The sequence below is a fragment of the Ceratotherium simum genome, chromosome 3 (genome assembly GCF_057802395.1).
Source record: "Ceratotherium simum simum isolate JZ-2026a chromosome 3, ASM5780239v1, whole genome shotgun sequence".
Classification (NCBI taxonomy): Eukaryota; Metazoa; Chordata; class Mammalia; order Perissodactyla; family Rhinocerotidae; genus Ceratotherium; species Ceratotherium simum.
Window position 1 is genome coordinate 11,125,282 of NC_141902.1, and position 27,773 is coordinate 11,153,054.

The following is a 27,773-nucleotide window of genomic DNA, read 5'->3' on the forward strand; positions in this document are numbered from 1 at the left end:
AAACTGAGAGAAAGCAACCAGAGAATATTAGCTTTTGTTTCTTGACATCTCATTTAGGAACTAAACACTTTCATTGTGTTTGGCAGAGAGTGATAGTTTAAGGCTTCAGAGTTCTTAATATATGAACTATGAATATATATTTTTATTGTACACTAGGACAACATTTTTTATCTTTGGGGCGAATGGAAGCTTTGTCTTCCAACGCAGAGGAGTTATGTGTAGCATGCTACGATCATCTGGGGATGGTTTTCAAAATCTTTTTCTGCCCAGAGAATTTGATAGACCATGAGAGAGTGAGTGAGTATGTGCTTATATTGGGAGGTGGTTGGGATGGTAGGATTGTGCATGTAAGTGTTTTGAAAAATTTTCTAAATGGTTCTGATACAACCCCCAGATTAGAACAGTTACCCTAGAAGGTGATAGATAAGCCTGGCATAGATAGACATGAAATCAGACTTGGGAGGTATCCAGATAGCCTAAAAATGAAAACGAAAAGAAGATTTTGAAGGTGGCTAATTTGAAGCTTGGCAGACTGGGATAGTGGTGCTACAGTTAACTGAGATAGGAAACACTGGAGGAATTTGCAGATTCGACTGGGGAGGATAATGAAAGTGAATGAGTAGTGAATAAGATATGAGGAAGTGGAGAAAATCAGAGTCTGTGTTCTTTCCAGAAGTTTATTGTTACTTTTATTTATTTATTTTTTCCCCCAAAGCCCCAGTAGATAGTTGTATGTCATAGCTGCACATCCTTCTAGTTGCTGTATGTGGGACGCGGCCTCAGCATGGCAGGACAAGTGGTGCGTCGGTGCGCGCCCGGGATCCCAACCCGGGCCGCCAGCAGCAGAGCGTGCGCACTCAACCGCTAAGCCATGGGGCCGGCCCTCAAGAGGTTTATTGTTGAAAGGAAGGCGATAATGTGGGAGTTTGAGAGAGAGAGAGAGAGAGAGATCTGAGTTAAAGAGGTTTTCCTTAGGAGGGACACTTGAATGTGTTTATACACAGAAGGGAAAGAGACTATAGGGGGTGAGTGAAAAGCAGGGGTGAGTGAAAAGCAAGGGTGAGCTGAGGAGAGGGAGGTTTCAGAAGATGTGGTGGAGTTCCTTCAGGAGTACAGGAAGCAGGTGCCGTGGAGAGGAGGGTCATCTGCTTCCATGAGACAGGAGAGAAAGTGGGCAGCTTTTAACCTTTGTATGCCTTAGTTTTTTCATCTGTAAAAGGGAGGTAATAATAGTATTTACATTACAGGGTGGTCATGAGAATTAAATGGATTATGCCTTTAAGTATTTACTATTATTTTTATGTTTTATTTTTTTTGTGAGGGAGATCAGCCCTGAGCTAACATACATGCTAATCCTCCTCTTTTTGCTGAGGAAGACTGGCTCTGAGCTAACATCTATTGCCAATCCTCCTCCTTTTTTCTCCCCAAAGCCCCAGTAGATAGTTGTATGTCATAGCTGCACATCCTTCTAGTTGCTGTTTGTGGGACGCGGCCTCAGCATGGCCGGAGAAGCGGTGCATTGGTGCGTGCCCAGGATCCAAACCCAGGCCGCCAGCAGCGGAGCGCGCGCACTTAACCGCTAAACCACCAGACCAGCCCAGTATTTACTATTATTAATGTTGTTTTTAAATTACAAATTTATTTAAAGTGGTTTAATGTTCTGATTGTAGAGCACATTTTACCCAAATTATATAATACATACATAACACACAAAACGTCTGCCTTTTTGCAACAGGCAATGAATGCCTGCAGACTACAGTTTTTTTCTCCATTAAAATATTTTTATCTTCCTTCTCTATCCATCCGGTTGAAAAGGGCCTGGTCTTTGCTGCCCAAATAGTCCTGGATTCAAATCTTAAACTTTCTGGGGACGGCCTGGTGGTGTAGCGGCTAAGTGCCCATGTCCGCTTAGGTGGCCCAGGGTTCACGGGTTCGGATCCCTGGCACGCACTGATGCACCGCTTGTCAAGCCATATAAAGTCCCATATAAAGTAAGGAAGATGGGCACAGATGTTAGCTGAGGGCCAGTCTTCCTCAGCAAAAAAAAAGAGGAGGATTGGCATCAGATGTTAGCTCAGGGCTAATCTTCCTCAGCAAAAAAAAAAGAGGAAGATTGGCATCATATGTTAGCTCAGGGCTAATCTTCCTCACCAAACGAAAAAAAAAAGAAATATAGAGGTTTAAGTGACACAGTTAACTTAATTTGACTATTAATTGGGAATACAGTATTTCTGAGCTAGTGGTATTCCTCTTCTTTGCTCACATAGCACCTTGTATTTTGTTCTCTCACGGTGATTATTTCATTGTGTTGTTATTGTTTACCTGGCAGTTTCCCCAACTGGACCCTTTGCTTTCTGAGGAAAGAGCGTGTGTGTTCTTTATTTTTGTGTTCCTAGTGCCTAGCACAGCTCCTTGCATCTGGTACATAGTTGATGCATCTTTGTAGGAGTAAGTAAATGGATATCACAGAAATACTCTCTTTACAGGAAATGCTGGGGCTCTCTAAAGTACCTGTTACTCAAGCAACACGTGGACCACAGGTACAGCAGCCACCTCCTTCCAATAGGTAATAATTAAATACAGCAAAGAGGATTTTACAGTTCATGCAGCTATTTTAAGCATCCAATACCCTTAACTTGAACATAGACATTCAGTGATACTATATTATAAAATATTTTTAGGAATATCAATAGATTACATTAGTATACTTTTTAAAGAGTTAAGGCAGAATCACGTCAATGTTTCTTATCATTGGCTAGTTTCTTATCACTACAATGTAAGGAGTTACTTTAGTTTTGATATATTCCTGATTTTCTATTTTTAGGTTCAAAATAACTTTTGTGGTTGAGGGCAGCCAACAAAAATAGAGCCTCAGAAGCTTTTCATTTTGCCTTCTTAGCCTTAGAGGTAGCTTTTCCCCCTTATCTTTCTAATCAGAGGTGGTATTGCTAAAATTGAGTTGATGTATCTTCTCATAATTATTTCAGTAACCTTAAAACTTACTAGATTGGCCAATGAAAGATGCGGTCCTGAAGAACTGCTTGGTTTGAGTGTTTCATTTATAGCAGTTGTACTCAGTGTGGTTCCTGGACCTATAGAGACAGCCACAGCTGGGAACTTGTTTGAAATGCAAATTCTTGGGCCCCACCCCAGACCTACTGAAACAAAACTCTGGAACCAGCAGTCTGTCTTAAAACAAGCTCTTCCACTGATTCTGATGTACACAAAAGTTTGAGAACCGTTGGTCTATTGTGTATTCAAATTATTTTTCTCTATTTTTAAGAAAGTGGACAGTTTGTTCCTTAAACCCTCACCCACAAAACATTTGTAAATGGCTCTTTATTTTATTTTGTTTTGCAGATTCTTGCAGCCAGTACAGAAAATAGACATGAATCTCACAGATCTTCTGGGAGAGCTGCAGCGAGACCCTTGGCCTGTCCCACAGGGAAAAAGACCTTTGCGTTCCTCTGGGGTGGCCCTTTCCATAGCTGTAGGACTCCTTGAGGTAGTGACAACAGTTCTGTTTTGGAATGTCAATGTATATGTGTGTGTGGGATGATATGTATAAGATAATGTTGAGTGAAAAACTCAGGTCCTAGGAAGCAGGTAGATTTTATTTATTTAAAGTTTGATCTGCAGTATATCCTTTTGTGTATAGAGAAGCTTCTGGAAGGATATTCACCCAAATATTAACAATGGTAGCATAATGGGAATTTTACTTTTAAGTAGAATTTGAAAATTTTACACTATGCGTATCTTAGCTTTATGATTAGAAAAGAGACTTTTTTTAAAAAATGTTTTTTAAAAATTTGAAATTCTATCAAATTTACAGAAAAGTTTAAAAGAATTTTTTTTTTCCTGAGCTATTTGAGATTAAGTTGCTGACATGATGTTCCTGATCCCTTGAGTACTTTAGTTGTGTTTCCTATAAACCAGGGTATTCTCCTGTGTAACCACAATACGACTAGTAAAATCAGAATATTAACACTGGTACGTTATTACCATGTAGTTGTCAGACCTCATTCAAGTTTGCTGATTATCACAATAATTACTTTTACTAGAAGGATTTAGTTCAGAGGCATGCATTTAGTGGTTGTGTCTGTTTAGTCTCCTTCAGTCTGGAGCAGGTCCTCAGCCTTCCCTTTACTTTTATGACCTCCACACTTTGGAAGATTTAGGCCAGTTATTTTAGAGAATGTCTCTCAATTTAGGTTTGTCTTGATGTAGCCTCACAGTTAGATTCAGGTTTTGCTTCATTGGCAGGAATATCACAAAAGTGATGCTGTGTTCTTACATCCTGTCTAGTGGCACATGATTTTCATTTGCCCCATTGCTGATAATAATCACATGCCTCACTCATTAAGGTTATGTCTGCTAGGTTTCTCCACTGTAAAATTATTCTTATTTCCCCCCGCTTTGTAGTTAATTAACATTAGGTGGTGAGGATCTTTGAGACCATGCAAATATCCCATTCCTTATCAAACTTTCAATTTATTCATTTATTAATATCATGATGGACTCATGGTTTCCTATTTTATACAGTGAATTATAATCTGTTATTATCATCATTCTTTTTAACTTTCTACTTTGATGTAATTCCAAACATACAGAAAAGTTACAAGAATGGTTCAAAAAGTTCCCTTGTCTGTTTTACCCAGATTCCTCAAATGTTAACATTTTATTCCATTTGCTTTATCCTCTCTCTCTCTATATATATATTTATATATCACCACATATAAATTTTAAAAAACCATTTGAAAGTCAGTTATAAATATGATGTCCCTTTACTTCTAAATACTTCAGTGTGCATTTCTTAATTAAAAAAATATTCCCTTGCATAACTGCAGTTCAGTTAACAAAATCAGGTAATTAACATTGATATACCATTTTCTAGTCTGTGAACTTTATTCAGATTTCACCAGTTACCCCAATGATACCCTTTATATCAAAAGAAAATCCTGGATCATGCACTGTGTTCGGTTGTCACGTCTCTTCAGTGTCCTTTAGTCTGGAATAGTTCTTCAATTTTTCTTTGTGTTTCATGATAGTGATATTTTTTTCAGAGTATAGGCTAGTTATTTTGTAGAATGACTTCAAATTTGAGTTTATCTGATCTTTCCTCATGAGTAGATTTAGGTTATGCACTTCTGGCAGGAATATTACAGAACTGATATGTGTTCTGCTCAGTGCAGCATATCAGGAAGCCCATGATATCGATTTATTACTGCTGATGTTAGTTAGCTTTGATCACTTGGTTAAGGTGGTTTCTGCCAGATTTCTTCACTCTAAAGTTATGTTTTTCCTATTATAATTGTATGTTATGGGGTGATACACTGGGTACTTGTCAAACTTTTATCCACTAGTTGTAGCATCCATTCATGATTCCTGCCTCATCAGTTATTATTATGATGGGTGACAAATAGTGACTTTCCAATTCCATTATTTCTTCTGCATTTATTAGTTGGCTTTCTACTTAAGGAAGAGCTTTCCCTTCTCCCCCATTTATATGTTTATATCAGTGTGGATTCTTGGATTCTTATTTTATGCAGTGGGTTATACAGTCATGGTCGCTTAACGAGGGGGATACGTTTTGAGAAGTGTGTTGTTAGATGATTTCATTGTCATGCGAATGTAATACAGTCTACTTAAACAAGCTTGGATGGTATAGCCAACTGCCCACCTCGGCTATATGGTACTAATCTTACGGCATCACTGTTGTATTTGTGGTCTGTTGTTGACGGAAATGTTGTTATGCGGCACATGACTGTATTCCTTTACTATCATTATTTCGATGCTCAGATTGTCCCAGATTTGGCCAGTGGGAGCCCCTTCAGGCTGGCTGCTGGTTCCTTACTATATATCCCCATCATTGTTTGAACATTTCCTTGCTTTCTAGTACAATAAGATGTTCAAGGCTCGTCTTATACATTCCCTGCTCTGGACCTGAAATCAGCCATTTAGAAGCCGTGGTTCCTTTTAGCTTTGATTCCAAGCAGATCTAGATGCTTTGTGTGCTCATTGTTACTAGAATGACATTGCTTCTAGGTCCTAGTGGATGAAGCTAAGAAATAGATGTATGTGCGTATGTATATGTATGTACATTTCTATTAGTGTATATATACACACATAAATATATGTGTGTGCATACATACGTATATATCTACACATTCTGACATACATCTGTGTATGTATGTCTATCTCTATTAAAACCACAGAACATTATATATGTTAAAAACCAAGAGTTCTTTCAGATACATCCACTTCCAACTCAATACCACAGAATTTATTCTGCCCTTCCCACTTTCCTTATTTGTAACTCCCTCTATGACCGTGAGAAAGTGGCTCCCATTATTCAACATATATTTACTTAATTTGCTCAGTCCTAGCATACATGTAGAAATAGTTTCAGAATTTCTAGTTCATACCTCTGTGAAAAAGAAACCTAGGAGTTAGAGCTCCGTATTTATTTAATGTTCTGAAGATATATAGGACAAAATATTCTATATTCAAAAGTGAACTGGATTAGTTATCCACACCTTTCTCCCCTTAGTGTGGTTATGTTATTCATTTGCTGTATGTTCTGTTCATTTCTTTTTTTAAAAGTCCCCTTCTTTTTTTGCGTGCCTGTGGATGTGTAGTGAAATATTAAAATGATTCCAAATCAGAGTTGTACAAAAAAGATACACTCAGCAGTGTCATTCCCACCCCATCCCTTGGTTGGATGAAATTCATCTTCTAGTAAAATTCTTAAGACTCAAGAGTATAGAATTTCCTAAGCTGTTGAATGTTTACACTGTTTTTCTATGGCCTTGATTCTTGAAGGACAACTTGATTGGATCTTAATAACCTTGGTTCTCACTTTCTTTCCTGGAGTTTTTTGAAAATGCTGTTCTGTTGTTTTTTTTTGCTTTGACGTTGTTTTTGAGAAGGCAGATACCAGTCTGATTCTCTTGCTCTTGTAAATTATTTGATCATTTTGCTTAGAGGTCTTGAGGAATTTTTCTTTATCTTTATAATCTAATAGTATTAGCGGGAAATGTCTTGTGGGTTGATTTTCTCTAGTGCATGGTGATCCCTGCTTATATGTCTATTCAGGTTTTTATTTTCATAAAGTTTTCTTGGATTACAGTTTTAAGTATTAGTTTTGTTTCATTGTTTTGTTTATCTTCTTTAAGAATTCCAGTTTATATACGAATTGGATCTTTGCTTGTTTTCCATTCAACTCCTTGATCGCTGACCCTTTTCACTTCTTTATTCCATTTTCATTCTCTTGGTTACTTTCTGGCTTTTCCTCAGTGTCCCTTATTAAGTTTTCGTTTGAATCTGGCAGTTGTTCTATGCTGGCTGCTAGCTTCCCTCTTCTTTCTTTCTTCCGTGTACTTCCCCCCACATTCTCCTTGCTCTGTGTGGAGGCTTGCATGGGGGATAGCTCACTAGGATTTAGTGTTTGTTGTTTTACTTAAAGTTATTTGAAGCTTGGATATTCTTTGTGTTCTAGTTATGAAAGTGTGTGTTTTGTATACTTTTATTTGTTCTTGTTCTTCATTGATGTTTCAGTTTTACATGACTGCTGTTATCTTAGATACCCAGAATGAAAAGACTATTTTTATTTGTTTATTAAACTAGTTTAAGAAAGTTATAGAAGTAATAAGTATACCTCATAAAAACATTCAAATGATGCAAGGGTATATAAAAATAAAGTAAAAGGCAGCCTTCCTTGTTTTCTCCCAGATTTGTTAATCATGTGATTTCTGAAATTATTATCCAAGTTTATATCATTTACATTCTTTTCTGAAGCTGTAATGTAGCTTGAAAAATGCACTCCGCATTTTTATCCAATCACTGCCTGTAGAAATTGCAAATAAGAGCACTTCTCTTATGATTAAATAAATATTCTTAGTTGTGGGACAAAGTAGAGTGATTACACAGAGAACAGGAGCTGTCATTGTTTGTCATTGCAGTTCTGCTGCTTGATGGAGAAACGGTCACGTGGCAGTCTTAGGATACCTTTTCAAGTTTTTTTAGATTCCCTTATTTTGTTTGGATTGTACTCAGTAGCTCTTTTGTTTCTTATAAATTTTCAGAGTTCTTGCATATCTAAGAATGTTTTTTTATTTTGTCCTCTCACTTCATTTGTACTTTGAGTGGCTATAGAATTGTAGGTTCAAAATAATCTTCAGTAGGATCTTGGAGACATTCCTGTCTAGTACTCCAACATACAGTACATTGATGATAATTTGAGGTAGTCTCCATCTTGTTCCTGTTTAGGAAACTTATTTTTCCCACTAAACATTTTTAGAATGTTCTCTTTAATTTTGTAGTTCTGAAATTTCATTAGACTGTGTTTAGGTCTGATTCTTTTTTCATTAATTATGTTTGGTTCTTGTTGGCCCTTTCCTTCTGAAGACTGTCATCAGCTTACTTTTTTTCTTTTATTCTAAACTCATTAGATTGATGGTAGACCTCTGTATTTCTTTATATCTCTATTCTTTTTTTTCCTCGTGTTTTCCTTCTTTGCTCTTATTTTTGGGAGATTTCCTCAGCTTTATTTTCTATATCTCTGACTTAGTCTTCAGACATGCTTTTCAGCCCATCCACTGAGGTATTTTTATTTTTGCAATAATTTGAATTTCAGAATCTGTTAAGAGTTGTCTTCTTTGTCATGATATCCATTGTAACATGTGCTTTGTTCTGTGTCTCTTAACCCTCCATTTCCATGCTAAGAACTTTCTTTGGGCGGATTGCCTGCTTTCCTACTTTCTCAGGAACTGCTGATGGCAAAATCTGTTGTCATTAGCTGCTGTTTCTGGAGCTGACGGTCCTTCTTTGGTCCATTGCTGCTTTTGTTTTTTTCAACTGTAAATGTAGAGCTTTTAAGGCATTGCGTTGGGAAGATCTGCTTCCTTTGGTATCTGGGGTGTGTTTTTTTTTTTTTTCTCTTGATCTCAGGGAACTTTTATTCCAGGCTAACGTTAGTAATAAAAGCTCCCTACACTGAATGCTTACTCTACACCAAGGTGTTTTCACACATTTTCTCTTACTCTTTTTTTTTTTAAATTGTGGTAACATTGGTTAATAACATTGTATAAATTTCAGGTGTATGTGTTTTTTTGATTCTTTTGTCAATCTAATCTGTTGTTTGACTTCCTCAAAATTTCTGGGCAACTGATAGTACTCTTTCTTATTTTTTATTTATTTATTTTTTAAACAATACCTTTTCTCTCATTTCCCTGGCATCTTAGGAGGAAAGGGAGATAGATTGGAGTACTCAGTCCATTAACTTGAACTAGAAATATAAGTCATGCTTATGTTTTAAACACAGGAAACGAAAATACAACAACAACGACAACAAAGCAAAAGAAGATGCCCTCCTTTCTTCTTTCTCTACTCTTCCCAGTGTAGGACTAGTTAAGCAGGAAGAACATCCTTGTTTATGGATTATTTTAAAATTAGTTTAAGCAGGAAGAACATTCTTGTTTATAGATTATTTTAAAATTAGGTAGGCACTATTGTTTGGAATAGGATTTCAAAAGAAAGATATTCAAATACCTTGTTTTTGAATTTTGTTTTAAACGTTTGATTCTTTTATTTCTTGGAAAATGTATGCTTTTCTGTTTTCTAGAAAGAGTGTATCAGAATTCATTATCAGAATTGTCCATATGTTTTCTTTTAAAATCTTTTGATGAGTTCCTTTTGACGAGTTCCCTTCTCCGATAGTGTACTTTTCCCAACACTGGTGCTCGTATCATGATGTTCATTGGCGGTCCAGCCACTCAGGGACCTGGGATGGTGGTTGGAGATGAATTGAAGACACCTATCAGATCATGGCACGACATTGAAAAGGATAATGCCAAATATGTTAAAAAGGGAACTAAGGTAATTTTGGTTTTAAGTCTTTTTGCCTTATTAGAAAAATTCATTTGATGAAAGAGGAAGAATATAAATATTTTATGATAAATCTGATATTGTGGAGTCTGATACTATTACTGCTATTTAGAATTGGAGAAATATTCTCTTTTTTTCCTTGATAATTTAAGTTACAATTTTTCTGGTTTTAAATATTTAAAAACTTAAATAGTAATATTTAAAAATTTAAATACCAATAGGTATCTCTTTAAAGCTTGCTCCTGAAAGAAACCCTGTGTGCCTTTTTTAATATTTGTGTTAGAGAATGTCTTTCCCATCAGGAAAAATTTCTTGCATTTTCCAATTTTTCATTTCCAAGAGGCTGTCCTAGTTATTGTTCCTAGCTACAGTAGTCTGTCACTTTCTCGTGGGTTGTTTTCTGTTCATGTAACTTCACTTTTACTTGGGTTTGTGATAGTACATTTTCACTAATATTGATTCTTGACCCTTTGTATTGGTTCTGCTTGTTAATGTCCCTGTTTGTTTTTTTAAAATTCTCTAGAGTTCACAGTTTTAGTTTAGTTGTGCTCTATCAACTCATATTTCTTTTTGGCAGTCATTATTTATTATATTTTTTAAAGTAATTAGTAACAGATAATTTTGTCACTATTAGTGAATATTTTTTTCCTGCCACCTAATTTTCCTTTTGAGCTTGGAATTTTTCTTAGCTAGAGCTTCAAAAAATGTTTTAGATTTATCTTACTGCTTTTGTGATTGTCTCTATTTTTGATGTTTTTGTTATATGGGTGTGGATTTAAGCAGGGAAAAGAGTTCTGTGTTGTTCTTCTACTGTGTTTATGTACAAAGAGCAAGATATTCAGTATGCCTTTCTTTAAGTTTAGCTTAATTTAGGAGTTCATCTGGAAAGAATGGCTTTTAAAGAAAAGAATGTGAAAGTGTCAGACTTATAGAAGTTAATGTATCATTTTATGAGACTTTATAGAAAATTAAATTAGAACAAATCACATTTAAATTATTATGATTGTTCTTTTAGTATTTCTTAGATCATTTTGATGTATTAATGGGAAAAAAGATTTATAGGATGGTTAAGTTTGTACATTGATTTGATTTGATTTAAAAAAATCTTTTGTAGCATTTTGAAGCATTGGCTAATCGCGCTGCCACAACTGGTCATGTCATTGATATCTATGCATGTGCGTTAGATCAGACAGGTCTCCTGGAGATGAAATGCTGTCCCAACCTTACTGGGTATGTATTTAATTTTTACACATTTTGTAATTATAAACTGATTATGACAGTTTACAAATATGAACCAATAATGACATTTTAGAAAAGTAAACCAGTCATCATCCTACTACTTCAGGGCAACAGCTGTTAACAGTGTTTTGTTTGTTTGTTTGTTTTTCTTTTTGAGGAAGATTGGCCCTGAGCTAACACCTATTGCCAATCCTCCTCTTTTTTGCTGAAGAAGATTGTTCCTGGGCTAACATCTGTGCCCATCTTCCTCTACTTTGTGTGGGACGCCTGCCAGAGCATGGCTTGATGAGTGGTGCGTAGGTCTGCACCAGGGATCCGAACCCACAAACCCCAGGCCACCAGAAGAGGAGCGTGTGAACCTAACCACTACGCCACCTGGCTGGCCCCTAGTTGTTAACAGTTTTTGATACTCCTTTCAGTAAAGCTCACTTTAGATTTTTTTCTAATATATAGTTATAAAGGCATCTGTTTGAAAATCTCATCTTGATATCTTGCAGTCATTTTATTATTTTAGCAGCTTTTTTGAGATATAATTCACATACCATAAAATTTACCTGTTTAAAATGTACAATTTAATGGTTTTTGGGGCATATTCACAGGTTGAGCAACTATCATCATAATTTAATTGTAGAATATTTACATCACCCCAGAAAGAAACTCTGTACCCATTAGCACTCACTCCCCATTTCTCCTTCTTTCCCTTCCTCAGCCTAGACAACCAGTAATCTACTTTCTGTCTCTATAGATTTGCCTATTCTTGATCTTAGGGGGAAACCATTTCATCTTTCACCATTAAGTGTGATAGTAGCTGTGTGTTTTTGTAGGTGCCTTTATCACATTGAAGAAGTTCTTATCCATTCCTAGTTGTTGGGTTTTTTTTGTTCATGAAAGGGTGTTGGATTTTGTTAAATGCTTTGTCTACATCTGTTGAGATGATCAAATGAATTTTGTCTTTTATTCTATTATATATGATATATTACATTGATTTTTGTATGTTATACCAACCTTGCATTCCTGGGATGAATCTTACTTGTGAACAGTCCTTTTTATGTATTGCTGAGTTTGATTTGCTAGTGTTTTGTTGAGGATTTTTGCATGTGTCTTCATAAGGCATCTTGATCTGTAGTTTCTTTCTCCTGTGATGTGTTTGTTGTTGGTATCAGGGTAGTGCTAACCTCATAGAATGGGTTCGGAAGTGTTCCGCTTCCATTAGCAGTCATTATTTTTGGGATAATTTAATTAGGCTTTAAAAAACTCAGGTATGCCAACTTATTTCTCAGGTTTATTTATTTAATTTATTCGTCTAATATTAATGAGTGCCTCCTGTGTGTCCAACTGTTCAAGGTACTAGAGATACAACAGTGAAACAAAACATAGAAATCTGCCCTCATGGAGCTAAATCTTCTAGTGCAGGACTGTTCTGTGTAATTTTCTATTGGGCATATTCTCTATGTTGTCCCAAGGAAATGTGGCAAGTGTGACTGAGGAACTGAAGTTTTAATTTTATTTAATGTTAATTGATTTACATTTAAATTTAAATAGCCACATGTTGGATGCACAGTTCTAGTGAGAGGAGATGAGACAAGTAAATTAGATAGTATGTCAGATGGTGATAAATGTAGTATGTCAGATGGTGATAAATGTTAGGGAGAAAAATAAGTCAAGAAATGAGGCTAGGTGTTTGTAGTTCTAAATAGGATAAAATGGTAAGGCCTCATTGAAGGTGACATTTTTAGCGACTTAAGGAAGTAAGAGAGTGCGTATATGAAGGAAGAGTGTGCCAAGCAGAGGGAACAGCAGGTGCGAAGATGAGAACATACCTGGGGTGTTTGAGAAATAGTAAGGATGCCATAGTAGCTGGACTGGGATAAGGAAGGGGGATGGATTGTGAGGGTCTTTTGACTTTTGGAAGGGCTTTGGATTTTACTTTGAGTGAGGTGGGAAGTCGTTGGAGAGTTTTGAGCAGAGGAGGGATATGATCTGATTTAATGTTTTCAATTTTAGTGTCTATAGCAGTATATTATTCCATTGTGTAGATGTGCCATATTTTAATCAACTAGTGTCTAATGTATGGTCATTTGGATTGTTTCCAATCTTTTATTATTACAAATAGTGCTTCAGTGAATAGGCTTGTCGCATATATTTGTTTTTGTATTGCCAGAATATCTTTGGAATAGATTACTAATAGTAGGGTGGCTGGCTTAAAGAAAAAATACATATGTAATTTTGTTAGATGTTTTCAAGTCCTTCTGCATTGGGGTTACACCATTTTGTATTATCATCAGCAATGTATGAGAGTGCCTGTCTTTCCACAGTCTCATCAATGGAATATGTTGTCAAACTGTGATTTTTGTTGATCAATTAGAGAAGAAATGGTATCTCAGAATAGTTTTTATTTGATGGTTAATGTTTTTTGAAACTTTTAAAAAATTAAAATAGGGGGCCAGCCTGATGGCATGTAGTGGTTGGGTTTGCGCGCTTTACTTCCACAGGGCGGGATTTGGATCCTGGGTGCGCCCCTATACACTGCTTGTCCGACTGTGCTGTGGTGGCATCCCATATACAAAGTAGAGAAAGATTGGCACCGATGTTAGCTCAGGGACAGTCTTCTTCAAGCAAAAAGAGGAAGATTGGCAACAGATGTTAGCTCAGGGCCACTCTTCCTCACCAAAAAAAAAAAAAAAAAGATATATGCTTACTGAAAAAAAAATTAAACAGTACATAAGTGCATAAAGTGAATATACTCCCTCAATATCCCTCTATTCTCATTCACTGGGTGTAACACTGGTGAGTTTGATGTGATGCTCACAGAGAAAATACAGTCACATGCTGTATAATGATGTTTTGGTCGACAACAGACCACGTATATAACGGTGGTCCTGTAAGATTAGTCCAAATAGCCTCGGTTTCTAGTAGGCTGTGCCATCTAGGTTTGTGTAAGTACACTCTATGATGTTCGCACAATGACGAAATCTGTCTAATGCCACGTTTCTCAGAACGTATGCCCGTCGTTAAGCAACACATGACTGTTTATGCATATGTACACATATCACACGTATGTATTTGTTTTTAAGGTTGAGAATGCATGCCGTCAACTGTCAGGGATCTTCACCAGTGTGGAGAACTGGGTGGCTGGGATGGGAGAGACACATTTGTTATCATGTACCCTTTTGTACCTTTTGAATTTTTAGCGTGTGGTTGTAAATTACTGAGGACAAATGTAAGTGTTAGGGGCACTCAGGTACCCTCAGGATTGAGATTATTTGTGGGGTGAGAATATTCTCCTATGTTTGAGTTTTTAAAATTAGTGGTTATACAGCATATTTTGGGAAATACCTTTAAAATTTGTTTGTAGTATTGAGAGGTAATTTACTTTTCTGGTTTTAGCACATGGATCCAGTACTCGTGTCACATGCATTGTTTTTTGTTCTTTCCATGCAGAGGATACATGGTAATGGGCGACTCTTTCAACACTTCCTTATTCAAGCAAACTTTTCAAAGAGTCTTTACCAAAGATATGCATGGACAGTTTAAAATGGGCTTTGGTGGTACATTAGAAATCAAGGTAAGAACCAAGATGTGTGGTGTATTATCAACAGAGAAATTTGTAGGCTTGACCATCGTTTTAAAATATCATTAATAAAATTCAATATATGCTTTAAAAATAGTGGTTATTTTATATCGAAACCCAGAATTAGAGATTTTGTTCACTAGACAAATGTGTCATCGTTAAATGTACAATAAAATTTTACTTGAGCTTTTCTAAATAATTGTTAGAAAAGAAGATATTACATAGCTAAAATTTCCTTTAACTCTTTATCTTTTCTTTATGTAGGGTTTAACTTTTTAAGTATGTTTTATCTTTTTTAGTACTAAATTTGCTTATATTAGTGCTAGATTTTTATAATTGCAGGAATTGGTATCTAAAAGAGAAACCTTTTCTATTCTATGTGGATAATCAGTAGTTTTATTGTTGGTAGGTTGTTGATATTATTTAATTCTATCATTCATTTCAAATTTGAATTTAAAAAATCCAAAGGCTTATTATTAGTTACAGCTATATTACAAGCACATTGATTTTGAATTTTTATTAAATATTTCTTGTTAATCTTGCTTTTTTATTGAATGCTTCCTATATGTCTAGCATTAAGCTGGGGAATCATAGAGATCTCAAGGGATATCTAGGGCAGAGGTCTTCTTATAAAGAAATTTAGTCCTGATAGAATGACAGGATTAACACATGATAGGATGAAATAACAGTAGAAAAAGTGGTATAAAGGTTTAGAGAAGAAAAATGAATATATGCAGGACACAATTTATCTTAGAACATAAATGGTTTTATAGTGACTTACATTGGTTTTTGAAAGATGGCAGAATTTAAGCTGGTTGAGGAGAATACACTTTAGTCAGGGGCCCAGCGTGAGGGGAGGCCCAGAGGTGATATCAGCATGGTACGTTTGGGAAAACTGCCCAGTGAGGGTGGATGGGTCATATTGGAATGTGATGGAAATAGTTGTAATTATGTGGGTGGTAGTTTGGAGATGCATGTGTAAGCAGAAGAAACCATTATAGGTTAGTGAAGAACAGTGTTTTGGGTAAAATTTGTCTGACAGTCATATTTAGGATTTGTCAGGAGAAAGAATCTCAAGTAGGAAAACTGAGTTAGGCTTTCTAATTTTTTTAGATAGAAGGTAATGGTAGCTTATATTTTAGTGTCACTGGAAATTGGAAAGAAACCAATCTTGGTGACAGATTTTCTATGGGAGGAAAAATAATAGATTGTGACTAAGGTTTCAGATTAGGATGCATGAATTTTGGGTATGGTCTAATTTTGAATTGAGGCTGAGGTTTCCAAATGGAGACCCCCTGTGGGCAGCTGGTAATAGAGGATTAGGATTCAAGTTAGGTCAGGGCTAGATTTTAAATTTGGGAATTATCAACATAGAAGTGCTCACTGATTGATTATTTTTAACATTAGTAAATTTTCATTGACTTTTGAACTTTAAATATGGAAGAATATTTTTATTCTTATATACTTATAGTTGAATGTTTGAGCTTATCTTTGAGCACACCAAAGTGTACTGTGTTTTTGTTTTGCAGACCTCAAGAGAAATAAAGATTTCAGGAGCTATTGGACCCTGTGTGTCTCTCAATTCTAAAGGACCCTGTGTGTCTGAAAACGTTAAGTCACCTTTATTCTAAAAAGAAAATATAGTTAATTCTCAGGATAGCATTCACCACAGAGATCTGGGGTGGCAGTCTATAGCATTCCTTTCAAAATTATTGCGTGGGCTGAGTTGTCCAGTAGATGCGGGTCACCTTCCACCAGGATAGCTCTATGTGCGGTTGCTCCTTCCACATACTCCTTTTCCCATCCACCCCTAAGTTTCAACTTCTGTACTGTCACCAGTCTTCTGTTTTTTAAGCCTAAGTGATTCCTTGCCCCAGTGTATGTAAAAAAGCAACTGATTTGGAAATTTGGAGACTTCTGAAAGTCAAAATTCATTCTGAAATTTATTTTTTTAGTAGAATTTCCAAGAAAGTAACCAAATTAGCCAGACTTAAATGTCAGTTCCCTTCTTTTTCATTATCCCATCTAGTGGACGTATAACATGCTTTAAAATGGTAGAAGCATGTAGCTGTAGAGAGGATGATGGGACAAAATAACACAAAGTGGGTAATTATCTTTAAAATGACAGAGTTTAAAAATTAATTTTTAGCAGTTTGCGTGGTAAAGATTTATATCTAAGAAATTTTCTTGGTAATCAGACTGCTTAAATTATGCAGTTCTGATCCAGAGAACATGTCTTCATATGTGCATATATTATGTGTTAAATCAGTATCTCTTTACACTGATCAAATAGTTGGATAGAAGGATAATGTTAGTTTTAATTACTTCATTACATGGTGTATACTTTTAAAGTCTGCAATATGAAGAACTTGTATCAATACTTTTGTAATTTACTTAGCAAGAATTTGAATTATTTTATAATTTTATTGTGTAAAGATTGCTTAATTTTGTTTCATGATAGATTTATGTGATCTTAAAAAATCTTAAGCTTTTAACATTCATTGAATTAGAAACCTGAAATAGATTTTTCCTCATGAATTATATTCTCTAGCTTTCAGACGTACTGTGTTTTATTTTTACAGGAGATAGGAACAGGTGGCACTTGTCAATGGAAGATATGTGGACTCAGTCCCACTACAACCTTAGCTATATATTTTGAGGTTGTCAATCAGGTATGACTTTTTATATTTGAATGTTGAAACGTATATTTGAAGAAGTACTTAATTTAGGTTATGAATGTTTCGTATTTTTTTCCCAAAAGTAAATCTGACCCAAAGCTTATTCTGTTTTGGAGTTTTTGTTTGTCATTTTCTATTTCTCAGGGCTAAACTCCTTGGTGAGAGGACATACTGTAATAGAAAGAGATGTCAGGGAAACCTGCAAATGCCCAACCTTGGGCAACCCAACTTTCAGTCTCAGTTTTCTCTTTTTTTTAAATATAAAATTGAAGCTTAAACAAAATCGTAAATCCCATTCTAGCTATACATTTTTGTAATTAAGTATTTTGCTTTTCCTAGTTGTCACAAGATATATAATGATATTTGAGTCTTCCTACAAAGAAGTTTAGTATGTCAAAATCCATAGAAAAAGGTTGAAAGGTAAAGATTCCAGTGTTTGGAAAGATCTTTTTGTCTGCTACAGAAGGAAGTTATATTAAAGAATGATATAATGTATAAATTACTGATTTAAATGCCAGTATTTATTAGGCATAAAATGAATCACAGGGTTTTAATAGCCTTCATAAGACAGGTGCAGGAATTTTTTTTTTTAACCCTTAAAATTTGTGATAAAGTTAGTGGTTCTTATTGACCAAAAAAAACAAAGCAAGAATGTCTGTTGTCAAAGGGCATGAAGAAAGTTTCCCTATGACCACTTGCTATTTCTTTCTGAGGGTCATTATTTTATATTACTATTGGTCTCTTCTCATTAATGGTCATCTATTGGTCATCTATTCATCATGTGATTATCTTCCTAAAAGTTATCCAAGTACCATTAGGTAAAATTGTCTCGGCCTTTCCTTATCTGTTAATTTCTTTACACTTCTCTGTTTATTTTCTTCTTTCATGTCCCTCTGAATGATATATTACGTGAAATTGATTTACTCCTCTTATTTTTACCCCTTTCCCAAATCCACTTCTCTTTTATGTGGCAAATCACAACTGCTTTGTATACACTGGAATCAAGCATCCTTCTGATCAGTTTTAGAATGAATTTTTTTAGTGCTAAGAGAGCCAGTCAATGTCTACATGACAACAATGTGATAAATTTTGCTTAGTTTTTACTCTTTTATTTTTACACAGCATAATGCTCCAATTCCTCAAGGAGGGCGTGGTGCAATCCAGTTTGTGACTCAGTATCAGCATTCAAGTGGACAGAGACGTATCCGAGTGACCACCATCGCCAGGAAGTAAGTTGTATTTGTTAGAGAGTTAATTTACGTGTCAGACTCTTCTGGGTCATGCTCCCATACTGGGTTCCTATTTTGAGTGACATTCATGACTAGAAAATGAACATGTATGACTAATATCATTTTATTTATTTCTAACACAGCTTATTTTCTAAAATATTCATTGTTAAAAATGCTAAAGCAATTAAAAAAAAACTACTCCTAAAACACATTCTTCAAAATATTTTTTTATTTACCTTATTCCCCTGAGAAGAAAAACTAATAAACGTTACCTGTAATAGGCAATAATAATATATATATGATCCATTATATATACATATATAATAATAATAGAGCACAATAATTAATAGCAATACTTTTCAATTGATGATAAAGATCTTAGCTACTTTTATCATTATGTATTTTTTCAAGTGTTACTAGTCATTTAGTTCATTTACCAAACTGTTATTCAGTATCTGCTTTGTGGACTAGATACTTTTAGGGGGAGGATGTGGAATGCAAAAGACTTGAATATACTTGGTCTGCTGCATGTGAGAAGACCAGTCCTCAGACTATCTGTGTTGAAGGGCCAGTTGTTTCCCCCTGCCCCAAATCCTTTGGAGACTAATACTTTTATTTATTTTTTATTTTTTTTATAATTTTATTTATTTATTTATTTCCCCCCAAAGCCCCAGTAGATAGTTGTATGTCATAGCTGCATGTCCTTCTAGTTGCTGTACGTGGGACGCAGCCTCAGCATGGCTGGAGAAGCGGTGTATCGGTGCACGCCTGGGATCTGAACCCGGGCCGCCAGCAGCAGAGCACGCGCACTAGCCACGAGGCCGGCCCAGAGACTAATACTTTTATTAAATATAATAAGAGTGAATTACTAGGAAAATGAAATTTTAAAAAACCATTCAAAATACAAGTTCCTATTTTTATTGTTAGGTTCATCAGACATAAAATTATTTTGTTAAATCCCTCAAAAGTTTCTGAGCATTTCTTCTCAGTTTCTGTACTTAGCTCACGGCGAACTGGCACTGGGTTCGCATACCACACTTTGACTAGCACTGGTTGAGACCACAAAAGGTCGAGTGTCTTAACAGAGACTTAGTGTTATAGGGTATTATTTTGTGTAACATAGTCATGTCCTGCATTTGTTGATGTAGTTACAGTTTCCAAAAGGGAATACTTAGGCAGACCAGAAGTCTTTTCTTGTTCCTGTCTATATGATGGAGTCTCTGAATAAGGCATGTGTGTGGTCGTGTGTTTTTGCACAGCATTTGTGGAGAGGGCAAGTTGAACTGAACTTAGCACCTCTGTTTTAGTAAGAATAAATTATTTCTCGGCTACTTTGATACCCTTCTGTATGTAAGTATTTGGGGTGCATAATACAAAGGGCAGGTAATGTTGGGTTGAAGTTAGGAAAGGATTCTTAAATGAGGTGAGTCTTGAAGTGAACAGGCTCTTTGTCCATTTCTGTTTGTCATGGACTTGACTGTCTGGGTAGGGAAAGTGTTGATTAGTATAAACTTACCCGATTTAGGCATGGCCTAGAAAATGGCCACTGCAGACATCTGTAGCTCTCTCTTTCTTTTTAGTGAACTGTATTTAAGCTCTAGCTTCACTCCTGAAAACCATGAGACTGTTTTGGTGAGTGATAGGCAGGAGCCTGACGTTTGAACTGAATGTTGTGTTGGATGGTCTATCACTTAGCAGAGGGTTGTATGTAGAGAGATGTGTTGTTCTGCTCTGTTAGCTTGCTTTGACTTCAAATCCTGGACCAATGTCAAGGGAATACATTATTCATTTAAAAAAATATACCAACTGAGCATTCACTTAGATTTGTTCAGATTTCAGATCGGGAACTTGGAAGCAATTGATTCTTGGCAAACATCAATTGATTTATGCTCCCTCAACACACACAGACACACACAGGCACGCTACTTAAAGTGGACATTCAGAACGTTCACTTAAGGAAACAGCGGGACATTCCAAATTGGGGATATTTTACAAAGCCAGTGGCTTAGACTCTTCAAAAATGTCTTGGAAGGCAAAGAAAGCTAGTAATCAGTCCAGATTAAAGGAGACCTCAGAGACATTACAACTAAAGCCAATATGTGATCCTGGATAAAATGCTATGTCAGGAAAAATTTTGCTATAGAGGACGTTGTTAAGACAATTGGGGGAATTTGAATATGGTCTATATATAGAATAATATTATGTCAGTGTTTAATTTCATGAATTTGATAATTACTTGGGGCTGTGTAAGAATATGAGAGAATTTTCTTGATCTTCGGAGATATACACTGAAGTATTTATGGGAGAGAGTCGTAATATCTGTAACTTACTCTTGAAAAGTTTGGCAAAAGAAAAAGTGTGTGTGTATGAAGGAAAAGAGAATGATAAAACAAGTATGTTAAAATGCTAACAATCGATAAATCTAGGTGATGGGTATATAGAAATTTATTCTACTCATAGCTTTTATGTTTTAAATATTCTTAAAGTGGAAAGTTTAAAAAGTTAATCTTTCAAGAGAAAGGGAGCTTTCTTGTGAGAAATTTTTTGGGTTTATATATTTTCAATCTGTTTGCACAGAATTTATGAGACTATTTGTAGAGGTATATTATGTGTATTATGGTGCCATTTTATATCATTGTGTCTCACCAAAGCACCCGTCTTTTTAATTAACATATCCTGACCATTTTCGGTAGTCAGGGCTTATTTTTTTTCTTTATTTATTAAGAATATGATTTTAGGGGCCTAGGCAAGTGTATATGTTAAGCCAATAAGCCATGTGAAAATAAAGGACTCAGGGTCCTGAGAGACAAGTCAGAATTACCCTATTTTTCGTACGGAAAATAACTTTGATCCGGAAAGTTTGGTTTGAGACTAGTTGTAAGAATCACAGTGAGGGAGAGGTTATTGGAAATGCAGAAGGCAGGTTTTGCAATGTGAGCAAGCCCTTTAAACTTGACTTTAAGAGCATAATTTTTAATTTATGGCTAAGTTTTAATTAATAAATTTGCACATGCTTACTTGCTAATGTATTTTCACTACTGAACCATTGTATTTTCAGAAGAAAAATGTCACTTTATGTTTCAGTTTGAAACAGGTGGATATCATGGTCATCCAAGTTGGGAAAATACTGATTTAAACTATTTTGTTTTTAGTTATTTGATTTTTTTAATTAAAAAATTAGAAAATAACTATTAGTATAATTCCTGTTTAAATTGCATTAAACAATAACTTTCAAAATTACCAGTCCTTATTCTTTTATCCATTCTCATTCTTTTCTGCCTCTTGCTGTTTCACTAGACTAAGATGATTCACAGTTGTCAGTCATCTGGAAAATATTAAAAATTTTTTTGTCTATTTGGAAAAAATTAAAAATAGAGGAAGAAGGGAGAAGAATTTTGCACATTACTGCCTGAGTTCCCTGGGAATCACTTCCTACATCTTTTTTTTTTTTTCTTTTTTTTTATTGATGTCCTAATAGTTTATAACATTGTGAGATTCCAGTTGTACATTATTATTGTCAGTCACCATATAAATGTGCCCCTTCACCCCTTGTGCCCACCTCCCAACTCCCTTCCCCCTGGTGACCACTGAGCTGTTTTCTCTGTCTGTGTGTTAGTTTATCTTCCACATATGAGAGAGGTCATACAGTGTTTATCTTTCTCTGTCTGGACTATTTCACTTAACATAATACCCTCCAGGACCATCCATGTTGTTGCAAATGGGACGATTTTGTCTTTTTTTATGGCTGAGTCACTTCTTACATCTTTGAGTCATGTAAAAGTGGTCCAGCTTTTCCAGAAGTCTACAACTATTGTGAGACTTGCTTAAAGTGAGGTACTTTAGAACAAGGATCAGCTGGAGTATTACAAAACTCTGGCTATGAAATATTAAACAAATAAGTAAAAACTATTGCTGAGTCTACCTGGGATCAGTTTGAGTGGATTGGATTTATAGAACATGTGGATTTAAGAGTTACTGCTATTTTATACGTAATATCAAATTAAATCCTTAGACTAAAATTTTCACTTATTAACTTTTGATTGGTTTTAGTCAGTGCATTGACATGGAGAGAAAAAATACATAATAATTTTAATTATCACTGATAATTGAATTAAAGACCAATTAGAAAAAAAAGTCTGATATTTATTTTCCAGTTTAGTAAATGAGAATTACTTGGGCTGGGAGAAAATCTTTATTTTTGTATTTCCATATTTCTGCTTTTACAAAATTAAAGAAATAAGTTTTTAAAGTCTGATACAGAAACTTGTGTATCTGTGTGCACATGCACACATGTATGCTATTCTTTTTACTTGTAGAAGTCTTAATGTTTTGAGGAATGCATTTGGAGATCTACCTTTATAGTTACTTTAGAGGATTTTATTAGGTTTGGATATTATTTTTCTGAGAAGTAACGAATGCTATACTGAAACGGCTGTTAATGATTTTTTTTTTTAATTAATTAATTAATTTTTTTCCCCCAAAGCCCCAGTAGATAGTTGTATGTCATAGCTGCACATCCTTCTAGTTGCTGTATGTGGGATGCGGTTTCAGCATGGCCAGAGAAGTGGTGCGTTGGTGCGCGCCCAGGGTCCGAACCCGGGCCGCCAGCAGTGGAGCGCGTGCACTTAACCGCTAAGCCGCGGGGGCCGGCCCATGATTTTTTTTTAAAAAGTGCTCATTTTTGTAGGTAATAGTAGAATTTTTAAATATTGAAGTAATTTTCTGTATCTTTTTAATTAATTAATTAATTATTTTTGAGAAAGATTGACCCTGAGCTAACATCTGTTGCCAATCTTCCGCTTTTTTTTTCTTTTTTCTCCCCCAAAGCCCAGTACATAGTTGTATAGCCTAGTTGTAGGTCCTTCTCATTCTTTATGTGGGACGCCGCCTCCTCATGGCTTGATGAGTGGTGTGTAGGTCTGTGCCCAGGATCTGAACCAAGGAACCCAGGGCCACTGAAGCGGAATGTGCAAACTTAACCGCTATGCCACTGGGCCAGCCCTTGTATCTTTTTAATTTAAATCTGTGTGATAGCCAGCTATGATATTGTGAATGTTATAATTCAGTAGCATTTCTGTGCTTTCTTCTTGTCTTTAGCTGGGCAGATGCTCAAACTCAAATCCAGAACATTGCTGCATCTTTTGACCAGGAGGCAGCTGCCATTCTTATGGCTCGGCTGGCGATCTACAGAGCCGAAACAGAGGAAGGGCCAGATGTGCTTAGATGGCTAGACAGACAGCTCATCCGACTGGTAAGAAGTAAACATCGTGGTTTTCTAAATCCCTATACTTTTATTTCTAGTAAATATTTGTTGCTGATAACCTCTTTCACAGTACCTAGCAGTGTAGTACTTAACAGTACTTAACAGCGTAACTGAAAGACTATATGAGGGACTCCTATTCAAGTTGCTGAGAAAGGCGTAGTAATGAACAGTAGAATTCATTTATCTTTTCCAGTAAACTAAAATGCTTTTTTTCCTTAAAATGAAAGAGTGACAATTATTGTAACCTATTATTTTTCTTTTTTTGGGGGGGGCTAGTATCAAATTAGTTCTAAATTTAATCCTAAATTACTGTAACCGTTTTTACTGCTTTTTTGCATATTTTTCTTCCTTGCTATGGTTTTAGTTTTCTATTTTCATTTTAATGGAAATTTTTAAGACAAATTAATTGGGATATTAAAATTATACATACTAACATACAAAAATATAGACGAGTCTTGATTATCTGGATCTGGATTACCAAAGTGTGTGTTGGTAAAGTTATTGATAATGATGATTTACTTGGGTTTTTAACATGTCAGGAACCCATTACTTACTTAAATTGTAGCTTAGAGTGCTTAATTAAGTTCTGCTCTTAATGCTTCGTTTTTACTCGGTCAACTAGTCTGTTATTTCCTTGAAAGTATGTCTTCAGTTCACCCTTCAGCTCAGATGCCCTGTTGAGAACTCTCTTTGCTAAGCTATTGGATTTCTCTTTGTAACAGGAGGTTTTTGTGCTCTTTGTCTAGACTTTTGTGTAGTTTTTAAAATATTCTTGAGTGAGCTAGTCTCTGTTTAATAAAGTTAGCCATTTTTCTAGCATCATCCAGAACATTTTTTCATTTCATCTCCAAGAGTGTTTTTTCACTAGCGCCTTTCTGTGAAGAAAACAGTGTTATGACAACATCAGCATGTCTGCTTTTAACAAGAGACATAAAACCTCTCATAGAGTCAGCCATTGGTTGGACCCCATCAGTAGAAATGCCAGCATAGTTGCTCCAAGATGGGCCTTTTGTTTCCAGATAGAAGTGAAAACATTAAATATATTTTGACCTTTGCTTGTTTAGGGCAGCAGAAAAGTCTTCTTGACTTTCATTATCATTTAGCAGTTTGACACAACATTGGTGAAATCTGTTGACTCATCAACCTGAATAGAGAAGCTGTTATTTTCAGCTAATTACACAAACCTCTTCAGCATCATGTGACACGTCATCAGTGCAGTCCTTATTATATTGTTGTTAAATGGAACCTTTTTAGTTACTCAGACTACATCATCTTGTCCTAGCATTTTACTTATTGTAATTTTACATGTTGATATTATTAGGTTCTCACCAACTGTAATTATCCTTTTCTGGGTAATAAGTTGGGCTCTGAAATAGCTTGCTTCCTGAGCCTTTCACTGAATGTGACTTTGTTTTGACAAATGCTTTGTTTTGAGATTCTAAAAGCTGTTTGAAGTAATCAGCATTTATTTGTCAGAAGGCTGTGATTTGTAGTGAAGTGCTTTTTTCATTTTGCTGGAGCTGTTACTGCATTTGTAGGTTATCACATGTGACACAAAATTGAATAGTACTGCTTGGGTTATCAGCCCATGTAAAATACACTGATAAGTAGCTTTCGTAAAGATGGACTTTTTCTGTGTCCTTAGGTGCATGAGTGTAGTGAAATGACTCTGAAGATTGTAATTCTTCAGAATTCGCTGTAGGTTTATGTCTAGAATCTTTCTCTCCTATCTCACACCTCACCTTCAAAAATTGCCATATCACTTGACATGCTTGTGAAACACAAACACTAATAAAATATGATGCAGAATGGCCTTGTAGATAACTAAATGAGACAGTTGCAAAAAAAGTACAAAATTACAAAACCTTGCAATATAATTCAAGTCTCGTCTACACATTCTGTGGTTTGCAGCATGTACAGCAGCAGCATGCTGTTGAGGCTGGAGGACGGGCAGGTCACGGCACCATGGGCACTGTACTCTGATCTTCTCTCACAGCCGCATAGCTTGTCTGTTCCCATAAGTCAGCTGGCCACTGTGTGTCAGAGGGGCTTGGTGGAGGTACTTTGGGAAGGAGAAGCTGATGTCAGATGATTTTCTGTGCACAACAGTTTTCCCTGGTTATCCGTGGTCTTCCTTGTTCTGTGTTGAAAACTGAGAATGGAGTTATCCAAATGAACGTAGTCCAACTGCAGACTGCCACATGGGACTGAGGAAATTGCAAACAGGATAACTTGGAAACTGTCCATCCCTGTGGCTGGCGTTGTATGGTGTGCAAAGGTCAAAAAACAATTTTTTAAAAATCACAGTCTCTTATAGAACCCCTAGTGACTGAGAACCCCTCATGTATAGTAAAAGTGGTGAGGTTGTGATCTGTTACATTCTGTTCTAAGGTCAAAAAACAATTTTTTAAAAATCACAGTCTCTTATAGAACCCCTCATGTATAGTAAAAGTGGTGAGGTTGTGATCTGTTACATTCTGTTCTTTAATTGGTTGAATCAAATTAGTGTACAATTGAAGTGAAGCTTTAGGTGATGACAAATGAACCTTAGTTACAGAAGCTATTCTGAGTAGCTAATATAGTGTAGCCTCATTTTTGGTACTGATTCTGCACTGCTGAATTTTCAGCTGTAACAATGATAGCAACACAAATAGAGAACGGGTCAATACCTTTTAGGTATTTACACTTTTCTAAGTTTTGTCCTAATGAAAAACCTATAAAATTATATTAACAAACTTTTTTGCCTCAATTTGGCATAGTGAATATAATTGTTTTCTCTTTTTTTGATGACTCAGAGTAATTTTAATTAAAAATAAACATCTTTTTAAAAATGTTTTTTATTTTTTTGTGAGGAAGATCAGCCCTGAGCTAACATCCGATGCCAATCCTCCTCCTTTTGCTGAGGAAGATTGGCTCTGGGCTAACATCCGTGCCCATCTTCCTCTACTTTATATGGGATGCCGCCACAGCATGGCTTGACAAACGGTGTGTCGGTGCGCGCCCAGGATCCGAACCTGTGAACCCCGGGCCGCTGCAGTGGAGCGCACGCACTTCACCACCTCGCCACCTGGCCGGCCCAAGAAAATAAACATCTTTTTAAAAACTGTTGTGTAGATAATAGGCATTGTGTGGCTAAATTGGTGCTGGTACCACATTTGCCTTTGATACCTTTAATATAAGCCCTTGCTCCCCTTGGGGAGAATCACTTAAGATACTGGTATCAACCCACAATTGGCTGCCTCCATTCTCAGTCTCTTGTTTGGGTCCATCTTGTGTGCAGCTTCATGGATCTGTTCCTTACCTTTTTGACTCCTGATCTTTTCTCTTGAATGACATCCTCTTACAACTTAAAGGTGATATTTGATTTTTTTTTCATCTTTGACCTTTGATTTACTCACTAACCGCTAATTGTATCCTCCCTTTAGCTGTGCTGCTAGCCACGATGGATAAACACTTCATCTGATTAGGCTCGGCCCGGGAAATCTCTCTTGTTTAAGACTCTTGGGGCTTTCCTTGCAAATTTGACCCTAGCCAGGTTTTTTCTTTCTACACCAAGTGGGACCAAGCTCTTTAGTTGTGCTCTTTTTAAAGATGACTGCTTTTGTCATGACCATTTTCTTATAGAGGTTAGGCTTTGACCCTTAGGGCCCTTTTCGACGGCTGCCATGATGCATAAATAGTGACTGAATTAAAGACTGGACTAGGCCTCTTGCAAGTGTTGTTATTTTCCTCAAGAAAACTGTATTACTGTTGCTTCATCTGCCCAATTGTACTACTTCTGAAGAACTCAAACAGTGGATCTTTGATATACCTCCTTTGTGCTTCAGTCTTTTTTCTCATTTGCATTACTGTTTTCGTTGGGTTGTAAATAAAGACTACTCCTCTTCATGATTAATTAATTAATACTA

At 35.9% G+C, this 27,773-nt stretch overlaps 1 protein-coding gene across 1 annotated transcript in view; it reads left to right on the plus strand.

Moving 5' to 3' along the window:
• SEC23A (SEC23 homolog A, COPII component) overlaps positions 1-27,773 on the plus strand; it is a 58,740-nt gene that overhangs the window by 9,506 nt on the left and 21,461 nt on the right. Inside the window, exons 6-14 of the mRNA XM_087422310.1 lie at positions 2,487-2,566; positions 3,361-3,505; positions 9,718-9,876; positions 11,000-11,115; positions 14,566-14,689; positions 16,225-16,305; positions 17,278-17,367; positions 18,496-18,602; positions 23,700-23,853. Of these exons, the coding sequence (XP_087278436.1) occupies positions 2,487-2,566; positions 3,361-3,505; positions 9,718-9,876; positions 11,000-11,115; positions 14,566-14,689; positions 16,225-16,305; positions 17,278-17,367; positions 18,496-18,602; positions 23,700-23,853 (1,056 nt within the window). The remainder of the gene's footprint in view (positions 1-2,486; positions 2,567-3,360; positions 3,506-9,717; positions 9,877-10,999; positions 11,116-14,565; positions 14,690-16,224; positions 16,306-17,277; positions 17,368-18,495; positions 18,603-23,699; positions 23,854-27,773) is intronic.